The sequence below is a fragment of the Alosa pseudoharengus genome, unplaced genomic scaffold, assembly GCF_046254945.1.
Source record: "Alosa pseudoharengus isolate Yale_2024_CS ecotype anadromous, Long Island Sound unplaced genomic scaffold, YU_APseudo_1.1 YU_APseudo_1.1_scf_10, whole genome shotgun sequence".
NCBI classification, from domain to species: domain Eukaryota; kingdom Metazoa; phylum Chordata; class Actinopteri; order Clupeiformes; family Clupeidae; genus Alosa; species Alosa pseudoharengus.
The window spans coordinates 14832439-14854071 of record NW_027468565.1 but is presented as its reverse complement, the minus strand read 5'-3'; the positions used below and the strand labels follow the sequence as shown (position 1 = coordinate 14854071).

The window sequence follows — 21633 nt, the reverse complement described above, 5'->3', positions numbered from 1 at the left end:
GTCACCTGTAACATGCTTGTCACCCCACCGCCTTTTGTCTTCAGCTGTTAAATAGGCACAACAGACTGGACTGTGAGTGTAGAAGAGTGACACTGCCCACCTACATTGTGGACTACTGTTAATCTACAATGGGTAGCGGGGCCTCTGTCAGTGATCCAAGTGGAGACGCAGCAGAAGAAGTTCTACTAGAACCGAAGAGAGAGGATGCTGCCCAGTCCACATCGTGTCCAGGAGGAGGAGGTGCGGGGCAGCCAAGAGACAGACAGGACGGTGCGCTTCCCCCTGAGAATCCTTCTGTGCTGGAAGAGAAGCATGTGGAATCTGCAGAGAGGAACACAGAGGATACAGAAGGCTCCCTCAAACAAATGCCCAAGTCTGAGACAAGCCCAGTACCTGCTGATGCACCCAGGGAGGACATGTGCAGTACTGAGTTCCAAGTAGGGCTTCATCTTCTCCTTTCAAACATTGATTTTGTTTATCCTAAGGCTTCTCAGAAATGGATGATTTTACATACTACAGTTAAGATACCCTTGCTAGATATATGAATGTGTTTAACGTAACACTAGTAACACCCATGTCAATATTTCAGGAGAACCCACCTAGTGTTATGGTTGATGTAGATTCCAGCACTGCAAGTATGTCGGGAAGGGAGGAAAGTGAAGATCCTGAGGAGATTGAGAAGAGTTTCAAAACGTCTTATGTAATGTTCTGTGCTTTACTTTATCTACTTTGTTTCCATGTTCCATGCTGAGAAATGTTATTAAGAAGTGAAATGTGGCTTATGCATATAAGCAAACAGTTTTCGCCTAACGCAGACATCACACAACATTTATTTTACTGTACGTTCATTTGCAACAGGCTTCATGGCAAAATGAGATTTGATGGACTTTCAATAGTTCTCTCGTGGTTATAGTAATAAGGTATTTCAAGTCAAGACCATATCATTTCATATCAGTCATCACACATTTTTGTTTAGTAGAAGGGTGTCATTTAAAAAGAAATGTTGTATGTTAGGGGGTAGAATGTTTCACCCTATCAGTAGTTGGGCACTTGTATGGTGCAGAAGAAGCAAACATAATTATTATGTTTTTTTATATATTTCTTTATTTTAAACAATTACTGCTTTCTTGTCTTGTGCAAGGAATCAGTAGACAACGAGGAGGTTCCTCTGGCTTTTGAGAGTTTTTTCCACCGGAATGGCATCCTCTACAGCTGCCTTAGCCAACATGGCCACAGAATGTATGTTGATGAGTCAAAGGTAACAAGAAGAAAGGCTAAGATGTTTACTACAACTTGTCCCTAATGCAGCTGGAATTGAACTCATTTGAACTGATTCTGAACATTTGCAAGTGCTAGTTCTAAAGCCTGTAGTCTTTTTCTGCATTTATTGAAATTCTCTCATCTCGCCTTTCATCTCAGGGACTTGTTCCTTTTCCAACGGAGTGGTATGACCAAGGAAGATTTATACGTGGGGAAAATGAGGTCATTATGTTATTATTGCCTTCTTTTATCTTGTGTGTATGTAGCACTTTTAAGTAGTCCTAAGTGATGCTTTTTCACAGGTGATGGATCAAGCTCAGGATCCCGTCAATAGCCACAATGTAAACAATACAACGTCTGTGGCTGATAATGACCGAGCTGGTGTGGTCTACATTCAGGGAAAGGGGACCGTCATGACATATATGGTTGAGGTTTCTGAAGTTTGTCATACATTTTTGACACATTTTGGGCATTACCGGTAATCTGAAATCAAATATTTACTGCTAGTTATGTTCACAAAATACATGTTATATTATATCAGCTTAACTTATGACTCTTATGGCCTACTTGTACCATTTGTGATCTTGTACCATCTGTTAACAACATATTTCTTAATTTTCCTCTCACTGTGGCACTGTGAAAACACACATTAGCCAATATGGATTCTGCTGGAATATTGTAGAATGCAGCACATCCTATAAATCAGCTTTGTGCCGTTGTCATTTCACTTGCTTGAACTGTCTGGGAACATGACAGTGACACTTTCTTTTCTAACTCAGGAAAAGGTGAACATCTGCAGATACTATGATATTCAGTCAGGACTGTGGCTCTTATTACCTCTACAGTGGGAGATGGACATTGATTTTGTCAAACAGAGTGTGAAAAGAATTATGGTAAAAGCTTGAAAATGTTACAAAATGCATACTGTTACTCTTGCAGAGCCATAGAACTGTTAATTGCTTAATTAATTAATTTTCTTGATTTTTCCCCCTTGACAGGATACTCTTCCTGGCCTGGTGGACAAGAAAGAGATAACAGCAGCACTCAGACTGTGCAACTATGATCCTGATGAGGTCATATCTGTCTACCTCACTATATTTGGTGACAGCCTTTTTCAGTCCTCCAGCAAAGCACAACATTTTTCAGAGCTGAATTCTTTCCGGTATGCAGAAACAAATATTACCTCAAAGCAAAAATGTCAGTATTACTGGCCATACTGTTGTTGTAACTTGACTTTGTGCCTCTTCAAGGAGCCATTTGGAAAAGGACAGGATAATTGAAGACCTCAAACAAAAACTTTACACAAAAGAGAATGAGCTAGAGAAACTTTTCCAGAGGAACAGCTACTTAAATCGAGATTCTGAGTACCTTGCTGATATGGTCCACCAATTGAACCAGCGAGTAGCTGAACTTGAGGCTGACAAACAAGAGGCCAGTGAGAAAATCCGAGCCTTGTTGAACCGAAGGTCCACCGAAGTGCCAGCCAAGGTGCCCCCTAAACCCTCTGTAGATCTGGAGCACCTTCGACAAGTCAGCCGTTTGACTCACGAGTTGAACGTCTCCAACAAGCATCTGAGCTCCACTGTGCGTCACATGTTGGTGGATTTGCAGAATCATTTCAAGCAGTTGAGGGAGCTGGTGGAGAAAATGACTGAAGCAGAGCAGCACAGGGTTAAGGAGCAAGAGGAGCTTCGCTCCCTCTACATGAAAGAGGCCCTGGAGAGAAAAACTTTGTACAATAAACTTCTAGAGCTTCAAGGGAACGTCCGGGTATTCTGCAGATGTCGAGGTAATGCTACAGCAAACTCCTGTGTGGAGGTGCCATCTGAACAGGAGATTGCAGTCATTCAGAAAGGAGGCAAGAAGAAATTTAACTTTGATAGGGTCTATTCACCAAACTCTACTCAGGTCAGTTGACAATATAGAAAAGGAAAATATGAAGGCCTTTATGCTTTAGCATCATATTTTAACATTGCTTATTTAACATGGATATTGTATATATATTTTCATGAATTAAATATCCTTACATTCTTTACGATGGGAGTGTGGAAGTACTTGACTGAAGGTGTTTACTTACAGGAACAAGTATTTGAGGGCACCCTACCCATCATAACTTCTTGTGTTGACGGATATAATGTATGCATCCTAGCCTATGGCCAGACAGGCTCTGGGAAGACGTACACAATGATGGGACCTAAAAACAGTCCAGGAGTTAATATAAGGTAGCGTACATTTGTGTTCTTCAGCCTTATGTAGGGTTAGCAACATGTTATTGTGCATGTTATTCTAGGTGTATGTTGTTTACTGTATGTGGGGTCCATGTGAGAATAGTTCTCCCTGTTTAACATTGAAGTCTAATGAGACTAATTATTTGTCATTTGAACAGGACACTTGAACGCTGTGCATCAATATGTGATTAGCACACTTAGGTGTCAAAGTCACAGCTCAGGTTACTTGTAGTTCAGGTTTCCTCTGTTATTTATGTGGTGTGTTAAAATCCCTGTGGCTTAAACAGCTATGTCCCCAAGGGCTATCATCTGACTGTGTGACATCTTATTAACAATTTTTATCTTTGGGGACAGTGGCAAAATAGCATCGATTTTGCTTGTGTTTCTGTATTGTACAATATGTATGTAAGCAGTGTGACAACATTTTTGTCATGTTACATACGATTGTTTACATACTGAATCTTTCAGGTCTGTCAGAGAGTTGCTGTCTATATGCAAAAACAGAGAAAATGTAACATATACTCAAAAGGTAGGTGTCTTTTAAGGTACTAATGGTTATTGGAAATAAGATTTAGAAATCTTCATATTAATAGTCAAATCCATGTTTAGGTATCCATGTTAGAGATCTACAATGACAGCCTGAATGACCTTCTGGCAAAGGACCCAAGTAATCATCTGGACATTCGTACCCAAGGAAAATCTGTCACTGTTCCAGGTTTGACACAAGTTGAAGTTAAGACTGAGGATGACATATTGCATGTCATGGAGATGGGGGAAAAGAACAGAAAGATAGCATCTACCAAAATGAATATTGAGAGGTACTTTGAGATCTTGCATTTAACTGTTACTTAAACATTTATAGACTCAAATGTATTTATTTACTGTATGTATTATGCTGTTGCTGACATGATTATTGTAAAACAAATATTTATTGTAATTTACTGGTTCTTGTACTGTCCCTGTGTTCACCGTCCCTTTAATTCTGTTGTTCAGCTCTCGCTCTCACCTCATCCTCACCTTGACCGTGCTTGGGGCAGACAGCATTTCTGGGGTCATCTCTCAAGGGACACTGACCCTGTGTGACTTGGCTGGTTCTGAGCGCATCTCCAAGACCGAGGCCAAAGGGCAGCGCCTAGTGGAGGCAGCAGCCATCAACAAGTCCCTCACAGCATTAGGACAGGTACAAACACATAGGACACTCCACCATAACCACATACACTCATGTACTGGATCTACAGTTTTACTGATTTATCACCTGCGTTTGTGTAAACATCTGTCTCTAATATTTTTAACTATTAAAGAATTCCTCTTGAGAATGTTTTCTGCGATGGTTCACTAAATGGTAACCTACTGCAGTGAGATTGCCTTGAATACATTTTCACTTTAAAACTGGTAGATGGCACTGTGGTGTTAAGATCCAGTTGTTTTCATGTGAGGTAATAGTGCAACATGCTGTTCTTTGTCCATTAGGTTTTCAGTGCACTGAAATGCAATGCCATTCATGTGCCTTTCCGAAATTCAAAACTCACACATTTGCTTCAGCCATGCCTTTGTGGAGATGCCAAGGTAAGAAACGGGATACAACCTTACAAGCATGCATTCCAGACACAATAGTTTGTTGATTTTATAACTCAGAATTTTGTATTATCTTTCTCTGTCTTTTGTGTGTGTATCTCAGGCTTGTGTGTTTGTGAACGTAAGTCCAGATGCACGAAACATGGTTGAAACTCTTAGTACGCTCCAGTTTGGCTCTTCAATACGTCAGGTGGCACTGGGAAAAGCTACGCAGCATGTCACTTCAACACCAAACACCAAGCAAGACAAATAACCCCATTACAGACCTATGTACAGCACGTGCTCAAACATAAGTCCATAAATCTTACTGGACCAGTTATAGAGTGTTTTTGGAGATAGTGCTAGATTACATCTAAAGTGATGCATTATCACAACAATCATGCTGTTTTGGATTCATTTGTATTCTTATTGTGCTTAGAAACATACGCCCAAACACATTCCTGGAGTAAATCCCAATAAATACTTCATACTCAATGAGCATTTATAATGAAATGTATTTTATAGTTGTTTTGTTCGAAACTTACATATTCACAATAATATTAATCAAGGTTATCTTCTAACGACTAAAATATTTATTGGGCGTGTTCAAAAATAGAAAACTGCCATGTGATTTGTGGTGTTGCCTCCATATGGCAAAGTTGCTGAGTAAGATCCATCTGACTGAATAGGCTGAGTGGCCTTCCTGTGTGACATTTGGAAAAGTCATGCATGGGGAGATTGGGAAATGTACCGAAACCCATTCAGACACTTTGGTGTTAAATATTTACAACATCCTCAGTATTTTTGCAAAAATACAATAGAACATATAACATATGAAACAGATTTTAAGAGGTAGAGCCCTCTTTTGAGACCAGGTCAGTGGCCTAAGGCCTAACAGGGACCATTCCTATCTTTCAGCAAGTGTTTCAGCACACTGCTTTGTTTCAAGTTCTCCAAGTTAGAAATATCTTCAGCTATAACTGGGATGCCCCCTCTATGATCTGCTTCCTCCGATTCATCCTCACTGTCGGTTAAGGCACAGAGAAGAGCATCATTCTCATAGGTGGGGAAGTAATACCTGGAGAATCAAAAAACGTGTCCACATTAGTCATTTCATCAGAACTAACCTTTGACCTTAAAGATTCTCACAGTACCGGTACATTCATTCTAACCTATATTGAGACTACTTCCACATTGATACTATTGTGCCATTTTCACCAAGTCTATCACCAGTTTCATATGATATGCAATGTAATTGGTTCTTCACAATAACAAGCAGTGTTTCTTCATCTATACATATGTTAGTTTTGGATAAGGAAGGCACAGGATGTCTATCAAGACATTCATTACTCTTACTGCGTAAAAATCATTTTTATCATAAAAAAAAGAAGATGCGTGGAGCTGCTATATAGTTGAGACACCTGCATAAGCTAATGCACCCAACACAGAAATTACTGACTTTTGTGTGACTGACTTGTTTGGTTCTTAAAATCATATTCAGGGTTTAAGAGTAGATTTATACGTTCATGAAATGTAGTCCTATGTGCTAGTTAACTCACTGAGGTTGATCCCAAGTGGACCTCTCTGGGAGGGCCATGATATGACCAGCATCTGCTATGTGGAGAAGAACATCAGCTTTGGAGCTACATTTCTCCTGACAGGCATAGCATCGGCACTGATGGATTTCACGGCGGATGAAGTTGACCAGTTTTACCTGCTGGTAAAATGTCAAATCTGTGGAGGACACAGAAACAGTACATTTTCAGACAAGGACGTAATGGGTTAATAAATGTAGTTGTTAGGTCCAAATGAGAGAGCCACCAGGTCCTAAAAAAGGTATGAAGTCTGCCGGACAGTTCTATCAAATTATACTTACTGAGTTGCATTTTAAGTTGATGCAGATTGAATCCATGTGCTTCCTGGAAATAAAAGTAAAAATATGAACAAGAGTAAACCAACAATGTTATATCACTATATCTGAAGCCTGGGGTTGTAGTTCACCTGCATGTGTGTGTAGGTCTTCTCCATGGTTTCTGACTGCTGCTCACAGAATAGACACACGGCACAAACTGGATGAGCCTGCCAGTCTGACCAGTCACTGCAAAAAAGGGAAACAACCTTAAACAACCTCACTGCTATAAGTGTGCCATAAGCTAGGAATACACAAGAGAAAACTTAAGTGAGAGCTAGACTTGAGTAGACTTAAGTCACCCTGCTTACTCATCATTTTCTGCTAAGATTTCACGGTCATCTTCAGACTGTACTTCCTCCCATGTTTTTCCAAGTTCCTGGACAGAAAAAATAAACAAAGTTAGGCAAAAGGGTAAATGGCAGATTTACTTAAACTGTTACTATTATACATTTATACACATTATACATCTGTAAGACAACGCATGCAAAACAATACAGAAGAGATATTTGCCTTGTGTGTGTGTGTGTGTTTATAGATCTGATACTTTTAAAGTTATGCACACACTAATGAGGCTTTTAAAATATGACTAATACATGTATAATGTATAAACTATACTACAAAACAACAGTTTCTGCTCTGATGGAATCTGACTGAAAGCTCCCTTCAATATCAAGAATAGCTTCATTTTGAAATAAATGATTGCAAATACATGCCAGGTAATTGATGATGTAGAATCGGTCATAGTCGTTATTGCTTGCATTAATCCTACGGTGTTGTTTCTTCCTCATATGGTCTTTCAAGGTGGTCTTGTCTCGAAAGGTTTTCTCACAGTACAGACACTGCAAACTGAAAAGACATGTGAGTTTAGATAAGCCTCTTTCCTCCCATTAAGTTTAGTCAAAGGTTGGTAGAGCTGGATTGAGCAGACAAGACGCTCACTTGTCAAGTTTCCTTTCCAACGTGTCAAGGAGCTCTGTGCAGTACACAATGTTGTCAGGCAAGCCCACACTGAAAGAGTGCTCTTTGGCCATGTGGTTGAGCAGAGTGGACCTACAATGGGGATGATATATGTTAAGTATACAACTTTTTTACAGGTCAATGTTAATTACACACACATACTGTACAGAGTCTATGTGGCAAATCAAAGAAGCTGAACCTTAAGCAATGAGTGGCTACTTTTGCTGTCTACTGTAGCCTCCCAACAAAAAATCTTTAGACATTCCAGTCATAAGTTCAACCAATCAATTTCAATAAAAACATTATTTTCATTATGCCCACCTATTTCCTGTGAATTCTTCATTGCAGAACATGCAGACACGATGAAAGTTACAATCATCTCTTTCCTTCTGCTGCTGTTCAAGCACCTCCTCCTGAGGAAAAAAAAATCAATATAGGACATGATCTTAAAGCATTTTATTAATAGGTGAGTGGAACTTAAATGCAAATATAAATAATGTAAAACAACTGGTAGCCTAATATAATAAGAGCATACGGACCAGCCGTCTTTGCTGAAGCTGCTCCCTGAGAATTCTATCCTCTGGCAGAGCATCACAAAGGAGGTAGTATTCTTCCTGTTGGTCTAAAATAATAACAACAAACACCCATATTGTTATTCAGCTCTGTATCAACTGTTTAGATTATTTATTAATGTATGACAAGTTATATTCAACTGAAAATTGAGGATACTTCATTGGGATGTCAAATTATATTAAATACAGGGCACCTTGTGGTGTTCATGCTGTGCAACACTGGACTCAAACTTATGTCAAACATTTACAATACTAAGTGAAAAGTCTAAGAGAATGTTTAGATTGCATACATTTATTGAAGTGGGAATGAACATACTACGGTATTTGTAGCAGTAGCCTATGAGTTCTAGTTATTTCATGTGATGCTCAGCCAACAAGCATGTGAGTCAAAACAGGCTTACATACCTACAGGACCCGTGGAATTGGTCTTGATCACACTACAAAAATCTGTAATGGGACTCTCTGAAAATCGTTTCCTCCAGTAAAGCATATAGCTATTAAAACACAAAGACAAAGCACATTTTAAAGGGTCATACTGATCCCAATGGTATCAATGGACATCATATCGATATTGAAGTAGGCCTATTCACCGAGGTACTTCTGGTTAAACTGAAGTGTAGGCCTACCGTGAGAAGTCTGCAATGAGTCTAACATCAGCTATTACAACTTTATGTTCGAGGACGAGATGTTTAAGAAGTACATTCTTCTCTGATAATGGTGAAGACTCTGAGCAAATTAAACAGGTGACCGTTTTATTAGCGTCGTAAGAGCTGGAGGCGAGCTGCTCAGGAAAGGACAGAGGCTCCAGAATACAATCCAGATGACCTGAAGGGAGCAAAATGTGACCATTACTTTTAACATGTAACAAAGTGTATCCTCTCCTGTCAGACACCCAGTCATGCACTGTACGGTTTAGGATTGCTTATGGGTAGCCTATGCGTATGGTTTCCCAAGTAACAAAGTAGAAAATAATGACCATGGTCACAGCCTTAGTCTATATCAATAAGATTGGATCCCCAAACAAAACCCACAGACACCAAAACGCTAGCTATTGTAATGTACAAAGCTGATCTTCGTTGAATCTTATGTAGAGCCTTGACTTAAGTTAGTTAGCTTACCTGCCTGACTCCCCTCCAGAGAGGCAGCCATGTCTGCAGCAGTATCACACACGTGACTCGTTATTGTCCAATCATAAACTGTGCTTTTACCAGGTTGTGGGATTTGCAGTGTTTTGCACTGACTGTACTTCATCTCCCACAATCCTCGCGCACGCAGGGTAGGGAACACACTGCACTGTAGTTTACACCTCTCGGTATTTGCATTCAGGACAATACAGTAGACGATGCTGCGATTGTAAAATGGACTAACCTCATGCATTTGAGGAACTCTACATGGCATGATATTTTCCAGCCTATTCATTTCGCTTCAAAATGTGGGTGCCCACCGAGCAAGAGAAATATGGCGTTGGTAGGTTTATTTTTCATTTCAGCTATTTCCGAAAATTCATTTGATTACCCAATTAGTCTATCTTAATTGGTTGTCTACTCTGTTGGTGACTGTAGAATTAATCACACCAGGTGGATTAGGCTAGTCTAATTGATTGGTGGTAGGCTATTGCAGCTGGTCAGGTTGAGTACAGTCTTTATTAGGTAACAGTCATCGACAGTTTTAAGACGTATCACCAAATAAACAATACAACCTTCCGATTTCGAAGGGCTATGCTACAGATGATATGTGGGCTAGCCAAATGGGATGTTTTCTGTTTAGTCTACCATTTTCATCCTGGTAGACTATTGTAACACTGTAATCTTTGTGCTTCGATGCAGAATATTTTAATTTATTTAGAAATAGGCTACTCTTAAGTAGCCTTTAAATTGTCAACATGTGACCAGGGACCCTTTGTTCAAGCCTAATTGCAGGGCACATTCGAAATCAAATAAATTAAAGGTGTCATGTATTTGCTGGGGGGGGAATTAAGCATAGGCCTTTTTTCTTTTCAAGTTATGATTCATTGGAAATTGCCGTTATATTGAGGTCTGTTTAGACCTGTCATGCTCTTCCATTGTTTTTGTGCGGTGTTTGTGTGGTCTTTTCCTACAGACTATTTTGCATGACCTTTTAGATCTGTTCTGATCCATGAAATACCTTTAGATCAGGTGAATTACACACATAGAAGGCATTTGTCAACACCAGTGCAGAAGATGTCAGTAGGACTAAGTCAGGGAGGAAGAATTGTTGGCAGGGGGAGGGTTGAACCATCTCCACTGTGGTTCTGGAGCAGATTGTGTTTCAAGGTGCACTTTTGCTGTTTTTGTAGTCTAAAAATAATATGTCTTGACACCTACAATGGTGATGTAATTCTGAAATCTTTTTGCCGTGAATTTAAAAATATGTATTTCATGCACCTCATGCCTACAGCTGTGTAAGGTCATTGCCCACACTCTCCAGGCCTTGCATATGTACATCTATGCTATCAAAATAACTATCGCTAATAAACCAGCTCAACAAAATCAAACTATAGGCAGTTTTATAGGCATTGTTTTTGTTCTAGAATAGCAGTAATGATATCTGAAAGACAGGCGACTGTTCTATGTTTTCTGCCCAGATACCTTGTATCCAATTTATAGAACTGTCTGAAATAACTGTGTAAACTGTGTGTGTAAATTGTACAGTCATATTTGGAAATACTATTTATTTCTGATGCCTGAGTTGGTCAAAGTGTCATTGTAAGTTCAAAGGCATTTTTGTCAACCAAAAATCTTCACCACCACACACCATACCTTTATGTGTATTTTTAGACTGAAGATCAGATATGGGTTGGATTGCAAGCAGAGGCTGATGGGATCTGCAACTCACTGCAGCAAGATTTCCCATTATTAATAAGCAGAGATGGGTTGGTGTGCTCATATGTTCACAGGGAGGTGGGGACACTTTGCTTTTGATGTATAGGCTTTCATACATACTTATGCTGTCTGTTTCCTATGTGTATTTAAGCTTATAGTTGGCTCTATGAAAATTATAATGCTGTTTATAGGTGTCATGAGAAAGTTATACAGATGTCGAAAGAAGAGGATTCCAACACACACACACAAACACACAACCATACACTTGTAAATACTCAAACACAAATACAGGCAGTATTTAGTAAAATATGTTCTCTCTGCTTTATATCTGATTACCTGCTAACAGGGTGTACTACTGAGCTGAGAGAAAATGTATCAAAGAACTCTTATGTAAAACTGTTCACACGTCTGTGTTGTGTGCAGAAGGCCCTGCTCCCCTTAATGCCAGTAGCTTCCTTATATGAACAGATGGACATGGAACACTTTCGTCCAATTATTTCATTAAGTTTGTGTCAGCATTTGTATATTTTGTAGTGGAGCTTTGCCATATGGTAATTAGTTAAAGAATTTGGTCAATGTGTCTTTAAAACAGTTACATGGTCTTGTTTTTAAGGGCTTTATGTAATGATGCTAGCATTTGTGTGTGTGTGTGTGTGTGTGTGTGTGTGTGTGTGAGAGAGAAAGAGAGTGAATCATGATGTTAATGTATGCATAATTAGTTATGTTGTGTTATTTTATTGCTGTCAATTGCAAGGTCATGCTTATCACACAGTACAGAACAGCTTTGTAGCTAAATTCACCCCATCACTTTTGTTGGATTTTGTTTTTTGCGAGTTGGCTACTCAAATAAGCTTTAACAGAGTTGTCTGATGAAAAAGTCAGTGATTACGCCTGAGGCACACAGGCTTCAGAAGTAGGGCTGAAGATGGCATATAGACCAACTTAGAGACACCAGCAAATAGGCCTAAGTAGAGCTGAAGAATCCTGTTATATTGCCATTGGGTCATGGGCATAGTGAGAATGTCTTGTGGTATATCTTGAGGTGTATCCAGTATAATCTCTGTGGTATTGACATGTGGATTTATCCATCATAGGCATTAAGGGGGTGGGTCTGGAATGACAGACATCACTATTGAGACATCTGCAGGTATCACTATCCTGTCAGTGACTTTGTATTCTAGTAGAACATATTGAGTGATACTTGAAAGTTTGGGAACCCTTAAGGATTTTCTATATCTGTCTATGAAACATAGCAGCATCAACAAGTAAAAAGAGTGTACGTATTTAGGCCGCTTATTTAGGGAAATTTTCTAAAATTCCATTCCATTCGGTTTGATTTTGTGAACTTTTTTCAACCCTCAAAGAAACAATTGACCATAATTCACCACAGTTTCAGTTTGGCCACCAGAAATAAAGACACACCTGGGAGTCTAGGAGTCATTTAAATATTGTCTAGGATATTGGTTTGGGAGTGGATGCCTCAAAGATCCTGTTTAATTAACAGCTCTTTGTGCTTCCTCTTGACTGTGCCACTTTTTTTTATCACGTTGGTGTCAAGAGATCCTCCATCATCATCAGTATGTGTTGTTCTGTATTTGTTCTAGTGATAAGAACCTTAAAAACATGCCTGATATTTAGGCGTTCAGGTCTGGCAACAAAATGTAATTCATTTATGGGTTCCACACATCAGATTAAAAAGAGAGAAACTAAGGGCCCTGTTCTTATGGTTCTTCAGTATCTGCCACGATACACAGGTACCGTGTCAAATCAGATGCAATCCAGGACTATGGTTGCTGCACCATCTCAGATTTTGCTCAAAGTTGGTCTATAGTTTTACCCTGGAAATCCAGAGTTCTCGCGAGAGCACCTTGGAATTGTCTCTGCGAGACACTCTGGCAAGGAGCAGTGATGCATGTTACTTTTACCCCAACATTCCGGGGAACTAGCTAAACTGATGAAGACTGCGCTGCAACGTTGGAGGACAGTACGGATTGGTCGTGGTGTTATCCGATTGCGTCGAAGTCCAAAATCATTCAGAGTAAACATGGTCTAGTGTTATCCAATTGCATGCAGTGAGATTTTTAAATGCATGCTTGTTGCCGCCCCTCGAGTTGGGCCATTACATTGTTCTTGGCCAGACCCTTAATCTTTCTAGATTATCAGGGTCTGGATTTTCCAGGCTACTATAGTTTAGGTTTAGGTCCCAAAACTAAGACCTATAAAATATTTTTGTTAAATTGTGTTTTTAATTTTTTCACCTTTTGATTTTTCCTCATTTTTATACTTTCAAAATTGTCTTGTCTTTGAGGCCATGTTTGGACATATCTTAAATAGTATTATTCCCAGCCTGTCCAAACTGTATACGATGGAAGATGAACATGACTGGTTCTGAGCATGACTAGGCCATTTACAGGTTGTACTGCTTGCTCATTCATTTTGTATAAGGCCGCTAGATTACTATGCACAGAGAATCACAGGCTCAGTCCCTGCCTCAGTCATTGCAAGCGCCTCTTGATTGATTAATCACCACTATGTGGGTACTGTTTTTAGAATTGATTTAGATTAAGTGTTAGTTAGTATAATTTGTATTTTAGTATATTTAGTATATTCTTTATCTTTTACTGTCCTTATTGCTTAGTTGTGTTTTTATATTATATACTTTTAATTACTTTTTCTGCTGTTAGTGAATGTGTGTGTGTTGTCTGTATGCTACTGAGACCTTGAATTTCCCCTGGGGATCATTAATAAAGTATCTATCTATCTATCTATTTGGAACAAAGTGCAAAACCAGTCATATTGAGAATCTTGTAAACTCAGCATCTGAGCACCACATGGCATCTATCAGTGTTTTGTCTGCAAATGCAAATGCAGATAAGTCAGAGAGACTAGTTGCTCTAGGCACTCCGCTGTTTTGAAAGCTGTTGGCAGTTTTTGCTTCTCTCTCCTCTTGAACAGCAGTTCTTGGATTACCGGGTTCATGGTTGCAGACTCTCACTACACTGGTTTTGTTCCTGTAGAAAATGAGATTGCTGGCTGAGAAGACATGATTTAATCACCACACCCACTAATTGCTTTCTACTTGACTCAAACTATGTGTGTAGTTTACTTTATTATGTCATGCATTGTGTGTGAATGCAATGCAGGTGGATGTCTGCTGTGGTGATGTTGCATCTGCATATGCACAAAAAGCCTTGCATGTGCAAGATAAGATCAAGTGCCAGATCTCTCCAAATCTCTGTTTTACCCACAGGTATATTAAGACATTGTGTTCGGCTTTTAAAACAATGCATATTTGCAAACTTTCAAATGAAGCTTGTATCACAGTTAAAGTGGGTATATGAGAGATTTGAAATTGAATTCATATGTCTTCTCTCATGGAAGGATTTAGACACAGAAAGAGTAAGAGATTGATAGTAATGTTTGTCATATGAGTAAGCAGCCTTGCATTTATGGTTTGAAACATTCATCAGACTTCTAGTTACCGGTAATACAAACATCACTGTCCTATTTTCTTGCACCTCTGCTTGCAGACAACTTTGTAGTCATAAGTGGTACTTCAGCTTAGGGCGAGCCTGTTCAGTTGAAGTGGGGCGTAATAAGTCACCAGATTGGCTTAAAATGTTTTCACAATGCAATGATATGACAGTAGTTTTTATATGGTGTTTTTTTCCTCAGTTATAACTTCCGAGATGGATTAGATGCACACAGGTGCAAAAGTTGGCCTACTGACTCTTGAGCCTTGTTTTGTCTGTTTTAGTGCTGGCTAACTTCAGGGGACTGTTTTGTCTGTTTTAGTGCTGGCTAACTTCAGGGGACTGTTTTGTCTGTTTTAGTGCTGGCTAACTTCAGGGGACTGGTGCAGTATGGCCTACCACTTGAGATTGGAGACACCGTGCAGATTCTGGAGAAATGTGAAGGCAAGTAAAGAATGAAAATGGCAGTGTGTTTGTGATGTCATGGCACTGAATACAAGACATTTTAAAGTGTGAATTCACACAGCACTGGTGAATTCAGAGGCTAGTCTCTCCCAGCATTGAGGAACAAGGTCTAGAACAAAAACAAACAAAAATCTGTTCCATCTGTTGTTGAATTTATACAATTACACATTTATAATTACAATTACAGAAGCCATGAGTTGTACTCTTATTCTGCAGAAAGCAACATACAAATAATAAATATATCATCGAATACCCTGTTGTAAAAATGAAATATTTTGTTCCTATAGGCTGGTATAGAGGATTTATAATTAAGAATCCAACTACTAAGGTGAGTATTTTGTCGTTAGCATATATTAGAATGTATAGTACAAATTGGAATTTTTTTTCTGTCAGATTCTTCAGTGTTATATAATATACACTTTTATAAAAACATTCAAATGATTTAAAACATTCAGACAATACATGCTGTTCTAGATAACTATTGTGAACATGGTCAATGTTTGGCCTGTAAATCTGTAGTATCCTAATTAGCCTGAGACATGTTTTGTTGACAGAACATGCAGCATACAAAAAGTGCTCGACTCAAATATGGTCATAATAATGTTTAATGTAATGGGGTCTTTAAGTGTATTTCCATTATTATTCATTATATATCAGTGAATTGCCAACTTCCTTATGAATTATTGATCAAACTGTATTTAATTCGATCTCTATTCCACAGGGAATTTTTCCAAGCTGTTACATCCATTTGAAGAATGCTCATATCAAGAACAAAGGGTAAGAACAGAAGCCTGTGCTCTGGTGTTGGCTAAAATGTAGAGTTTGTCCCAAAAGTAAGAATCGTACACCCTTTGTCAGGCAGAATTTTGTGATGGGCACAAAGCTTCCAGAGAAAGGTATGACAAAGCTCTTTTCCCGCCCCACAGGCAGTTTGAAACGGTCATACCAATGGAGGACTCTGTCATCACAGAGATGACGGTGACCTTGAGGGACTGGGGCATCATGTGGAAGCAGCTCTATGTGGTGAGTGGCACAGTGCTCCAGGCAGCAGAGCCGTGGAGGCTGAGGCAACGTTCTCTTCACCTTAGAAAGCTGTTTGTCATGCCGCCACACTGATGTGGCAGCTGCATGTTATCTATGCTGCTGTGTAGCAGATAAATATTCTTAGTGAGTAAAGATAAAAGCAAGCCTGTCCGATGGGCTCAAAATATGGAACAAGTATGAAGTGTATAAATGTATTTCAATTTATGTTGGAGAGGTTTCGCATTTCAGATCATTGTGTTTTCTCTCTCTCTCTGTGTCTCTCTGTCTCTCTCTCTCTCTCTCTGCAGAGAAATGAGGGGGATCTGTTCCATCGGCTGTGGCACGTGATGAATGAGATTCTGGAGCTGCGGCAGCAGGTTCTGGTGGGCCATCTGACCCACGACTGCATGAGCAACATCAAGCAGCATATCACCGCGCGTCTGGACTGGGGCAACGAGTATGTGCCTAACGAGGGCCCTGGTGCTTTTGTCTTTCAGCCTTCATTTGTCAGAAGATTCACCCTGAGACATTTGGGTCCTCAGAGGGGAGGCATCTTCAGATGAAGGAACAGCTTGCCTGATGTCAGACTCAGTCTTGTCATGCTATAGCATGTATGCTCATAACCCGAGATCATTTTAGAGATACCATAGCAAATATGTCAAAAGTGTGCTTGTAAATATGCAGTGTATTGTATGTATGTGTATGTAGAGTTAGTGCTCTAAAATGGCACACAGTCAGTCAGGCAAACATTTTTGTGAGTGCAAATGTAAGTATTTGTGATCTCACATTTTCACAGTACTCGATTACAGAGGCTGCGCTTTGAGCTTCATTCAAACGTCAATTTTTATGTGAAGCCGTGTATCAAGTATAGGTTATGATGAGTACATCTAGATTAGAATGATTAAACTTGAATAGAATCACATGGAACAGATCAAATCTGAGCTGGATCATGGAAACAGTTGTCTTTGTAGGGACAGGTCATATCAGAAGCAATGCTTGTATATTTAATTTCAAAGGGCAACATCCAGAAATGAGTCACCTTTATGTTAAACCCCACATATGCAATACTTTTTCTATAAATTGTCTCTGAGAGCCACATAGTAACAGTCTGCTGAGAGAATTGTTAATTGCCTTTTCTTCTAGTAGTATTTGGTTAGAAAGAGGCCTACGCTGCGTGTAGCAGTAACTGTGTGTCATGCTTTGGCAGGCAGCTGGGATTGGATCTGGTCCCCAGGAGAGAATTTAGCATGGTGGACCCAGACGAGATCAGCGTCACCGAGCTCTACCAGCTGGTGGGTACTGTGTGCTTACCCATGACTCACCCTCGCTTAGCAACACCTACATGCTGCATCGTTGCCATAGAAACTGACGCTGCAGTGCTGCTGTGTTGCAAGGACACAACAGTAGTATTTCACGTATCTAGTTAGGCTGAACTAACATAGAGACACACGCACACACACACACACAAAACAGAACACGTACAGTTTGGTTGGCTGTGGATGAGGAAATTACAGTAATTAAGAGCAAAGAGAGAGAGGGAGTTAATGACCATTTAGATTGCTGTTTGTAAACACTGATGCAAATGTTGGTGCATGTGATTATTAAGAGGCTGCAAAGTAGATATGCTATTCATTAGATGAAAAATACATGAAAATAAATGTTTGATTAGTTTCACTGTGGCGTTTGGGGTCAATTATGACATCCTTGAAGTCATTGCTGGTAGTTTCACATCAATAGCCACGTTTACATGGACACTTCTATTCCGATTAGAAACACCCATGTATACGGTCAATTGGATTGACTGCTGTATCTTCTCAAGGAAAAGTAGGCAACAACGGCGATTCCGATCAAAGATTCTAAAGCGTTTGAGAGCACCTGATCGGAATAGAACGTTCCCCTATGTAAACAGACGGCACAAAGTTTAATCGGAATGACAAAAAAACTGTCCATGTAAACGTGGCTAATGACAGAGTTTCTGAGCTAACTTCTAAATGATGCTGTTATATGTGGAAGTATGTGGAAGTATGGAAGTATGTGATTGGTAAGCTATATTTAATGTGTCTATATTTAATTAAAGTGTATGTGATTGGTAGGCTATATTTAATGGTGTACGAGTAAAAGACTGAATGGCGCTCAGTCAGAGAAGCAGATAGGAGTAGTGGCCACAGTAGTAAGACAGAGATGAATATTATGAGAGATGAATCATACATACATAAACATTCATCTGCATTTTGGCCTTCATAGCCACAGGGAAACCAGTCTTGAGTAATACCTTGCTCCAACAGTTTATTCACAAGATTGTGGATAGTGCCATAATCCATTTTGTAGTGAGTATTTTGTGGTGAATGTTTAGTGTAGAGCTGCTCCTAATTGATGCGTTGCACGTGTTGGGAAGATGGAGCGGAGACATCGGAGGAAGGAGCTTCCTGGCCAGGCCAGCATGCACCACCTGTTCGTCCAGGTGAAGGGCCTGATGAGCGCGAGCCTGGGAGAGGAGCTGGAGGTGTTCCTCTTCATCTACGACAGCAGAGACAGTCGCCCAATCAGGTGGGTGTTCCAGACAAACATCCTCAGGTCCTCACTGAGATGGGATCAACTTGATGGCCCCATTGGTGGACTCCATTGGTGTTTCACCATTAGTTTTTTTAAAGTATTTTTGTCATCACATGACAGTGTTCTGCCAGTTATCCTGTGTATTGTAATAGTAATGGTATATTTTCACTTTTGAAACAATCACTCAAGATCTTATTGACACTTTTCTCACTGGTTAAAGATTGCCAATGGTCTGTATGAGACTGTGAAAAGGGCTTGATGTGTAGAATAAATATTTGATGGCTGTTTTTCCTCTGCCCCTTGATGTTAAGGGGCTTTATGCACTGTCTTCACTCCTCCTCGGGTGTGAATTATTCACTGGGATCAGTACCCCCAGGCACTCCGAGAGGGAGTGAATGCAGGAGGCTGCGCAAGCCTCAGTGGACTCCTCCTCATAATTAATCAGCCTCCGCAGGCTCACAGGAGAAGCCACTGATATGGTCTTTAGAGCAGGCCTCTCTTCCTCTGAGTCACTCCACTGGGCTGCGACGAGAGGAGGAGAGAGCAAGCCTACCTAATGCCTGTGTGTCTTGCAGTGAGAGGTTCGTAGTGCGTCTGAATAAACAAGGAGTCCCGAGTGCTCTGGAGAAGGCTGAACGACAATGCACTCTCTTTGTTGTAAGTGAGCCCACTTCATACCGCTCCACTGAGGCATGCATCTGAGTCCTTTAAAAGCTTTAGCTGTGATTGTAGTGGTGGTGTTATAGACTGGACTCGACTGATGCGAGCATGTGTGATGGAAACTGGAGAATACCTAGAACTCCCAGTGTATGCTGACATAAACGTAGAATAAAAGTTGTAGCTTTTTCTGCTGCAACAGCTCCAGGAGACACCAATATAATATCAGAGTCTTTCACACACCTCTTTGGAATCATTGAGGTGACCTACTGTACAGTTAAATCATTGTTGAATAAAAATGTGTATGTGTTTTTTTAAGGATTTGGGGAGTAGCGATCTACGAAAAGATGTTTATGTTGTAGCTCATATAATTAGAATCGGTAAGAGCAATTGGATGCATCATTGTCCAGAATTTTCAAAAAAACACCATGCGTTTTTGTGTTTGTGTATACCACTAAATATCGTTGAATACTTGTGTCATGTCAAATTGTTTGTGATTATCTGCATGGCCTCAATTTGTAGAGTCTCATTGTGGTGACAGCTATATGTCCATTATGATGTCTAATGTCCATTGCATGTATCCACCTTTTTCGGTTTTGTGCTGTTTGGCACAACTGTGTTAAATGTGGATTATCGTTGTACTATTTGTGCATTATGTAGTATGTGTATAATTCTTGTTTGGAAGTGACTGAATGAAGTTGTAGTATTTCATCAGACAAGAGACTTTGAGATCTACATAACCCTGTTCCTAAGAATCATGCAGGTTGACTGCCATATATCCTCCGGTATACATGATGACTTATTTACAGGGTAATGTTTGATGCTTGTGACAGCTGTTGCAAAAATGACAACGTGCACAAGTCACTCTAAATGTCTAGCCATGTCCATGACAGTTCCCCTGCTGGTTTTGCACCGTGTGTAATCTCCCCCCTCTGGGTCTGTTCTACAGGACGGATGGTGGCAGGGGAGAAGAAGAGTGTCTCTAATGTCCAGTACAGGCGGCCTTTTGGCTGTGCCATCATCAGTATTGCTGACCTCTTGACTGTAGATTCCAAGGATGACCACCTACTGAAGGTGTATTCGTAAGTGCACTGACATCATTTTCATGCCACTATTACCCGAATGACCTGAGCTGTTTAAGACTCAATAAGAGGAGCCATTTCAAATTCTTTAAGAGGCTGTTTCATGTAATTTACACAAAACTATTTATGTTCTTTAACCTTCTCTGTCCTTCACCTTGGTTAGAAGGTCCTGTTATCATATGACTTTGCATTTACAGTGATAGATATCAATTGGTTTATTATCTAAATCTACTGTTTGCCAAACTAGACATCAGCAAAATGATTACCTAATTACCTGAACTTTGCACTTTTTTCCCTGCAACAGATGTAATATGGAAACGGAGTGGTACCAGATTCATGACAGCATCATCAGGAAAGTCAGCTCCAGATACAGCCTGGTTGGGTCGAACGCGGGTATGAGCACTGGAATGACATGAGGACTGAAGAGTTGTATGAAAAGTGAAGCAGTACAGACAAATTAAAGTAGTGCCAGTTTGATCAATCAACAGTTGGCTGCTATTTGTCTCTCTGATGACTAATTAAATAAAAGAAATAAGCAAATATATAAATATGCTTCATCTTGTTCTTGCTTATATAACGTGTCTCTGGCTTTGTCCTCTTCAGGACTCTCCATGTCTCTGCAGCTCCTTCATGGAGACATGGAGCAGATCCGTAAAGACTACATGCGCCTCTTCACCCGAAACATCTCCATCACCAAGAGACTTGGCTTCTCAGACATCATCATGCCAGGTAAGAGCTAGACACATGACACAGAGGGCTGACTATGGAGGGCAGATCACATCACATCACACCAATCAGACCCTCTTTCACAGGGGTTACTAGGAATAATCCATTCAATACTTTTATGTCCACATAGTTACTGTGACAGTAGGAAACACAACCTTACCAACGTTGTATAAGTTCCAGCTCAAATTCAGTTAGAGGTGAAATACAATGATTGCTTACTTAGAGTAAAGTCAAAAAAACTACAAGTAATCATCCAGTTCGACAATTGCAGTGTTTTCGTACTGTCCTTGTGTGTGTGCTATGATCCGTTTAAATAAAAGAGCTATGT

At 39.9% G+C, this 21633-nt stretch overlaps 3 protein-coding genes across 3 annotated transcripts in view; 2 read left to right on the top strand and 1 right to left on the bottom strand.

Annotated features, from left to right (window-relative positions):
* Positions 1–128: 128 nt before the first annotated feature.
* Positions 129–5511, top strand: LOC143110139 (uncharacterized). The gene is made up of 13 exons (XM_076272988.1): positions 129–437; positions 590–700; positions 1142–1258; positions 1563–1691; positions 2040–2153; positions 2259–2422; positions 2511–3168; positions 3340–3482; positions 3957–4017; positions 4098–4306; positions 4482–4668; positions 4959–5054; positions 5167–5511. The coding sequence occupies exons 1-13, from the start codon at positions 129–131 to the stop codon at positions 5314–5316; spliced, it is 2448 nt and encodes an 815-aa protein (XP_076129103.1). The 3' UTR covers positions 5317–5511.
* A 26-nt stretch (positions 5512–5537) lies between these two features.
* znf277 (zinc finger protein 277) lies at positions 5538–9654 on the bottom strand. The gene is made up of 12 exons (XM_076264778.1): positions 9602–9654; positions 9110–9308; positions 8889–8977; positions 8451–8533; positions 8233–8324; positions 7894–8004; positions 7668–7800; positions 7263–7330; positions 7044–7140; positions 6919–6961; positions 6602–6776; positions 5538–6120 (listed from the first exon to the last, which is right to left on the bottom strand). The coding sequence occupies exons 1-12, from the start codon at positions 9630–9632 to the stop codon at positions 5934–5936; spliced, it is 1308 nt and encodes a 435-aa protein (XP_076120893.1). The 5' UTR covers positions 9633–9654; the 3' UTR covers positions 5538–5933.
* A 259-nt stretch (positions 9655–9913) lies between these two features.
* dock4a (dedicator of cytokinesis 4a) overlaps positions 9914–21633 on the top strand; it is a 29801-nt gene continuing 18081 nt past the window's right edge. The window contains exons 1-13 of the mRNA XM_076300567.1: positions 9914–9950; positions 15160–15243; positions 15552–15592; positions 15986–16041; positions 16191–16287; positions 16596–16744; positions 17495–17579; positions 18683–18834; positions 19416–19497; positions 19817–19877; positions 20447–20579; positions 20884–20972; positions 21183–21308. Coding sequence (XP_076156682.1) covers positions 9914–9950; positions 15160–15243; positions 15552–15592; positions 15986–16041; positions 16191–16287; positions 16596–16744; positions 17495–17579; positions 18683–18834; positions 19416–19497; positions 19817–19877; positions 20447–20579; positions 20884–20972; positions 21183–21308 — 1192 coding nt within the window. The remainder of the gene's footprint in view (positions 9951–15159; positions 15244–15551; positions 15593–15985; positions 16042–16190; positions 16288–16595; positions 16745–17494; positions 17580–18682; positions 18835–19415; positions 19498–19816; positions 19878–20446; positions 20580–20883; positions 20973–21182; positions 21309–21633) is intronic.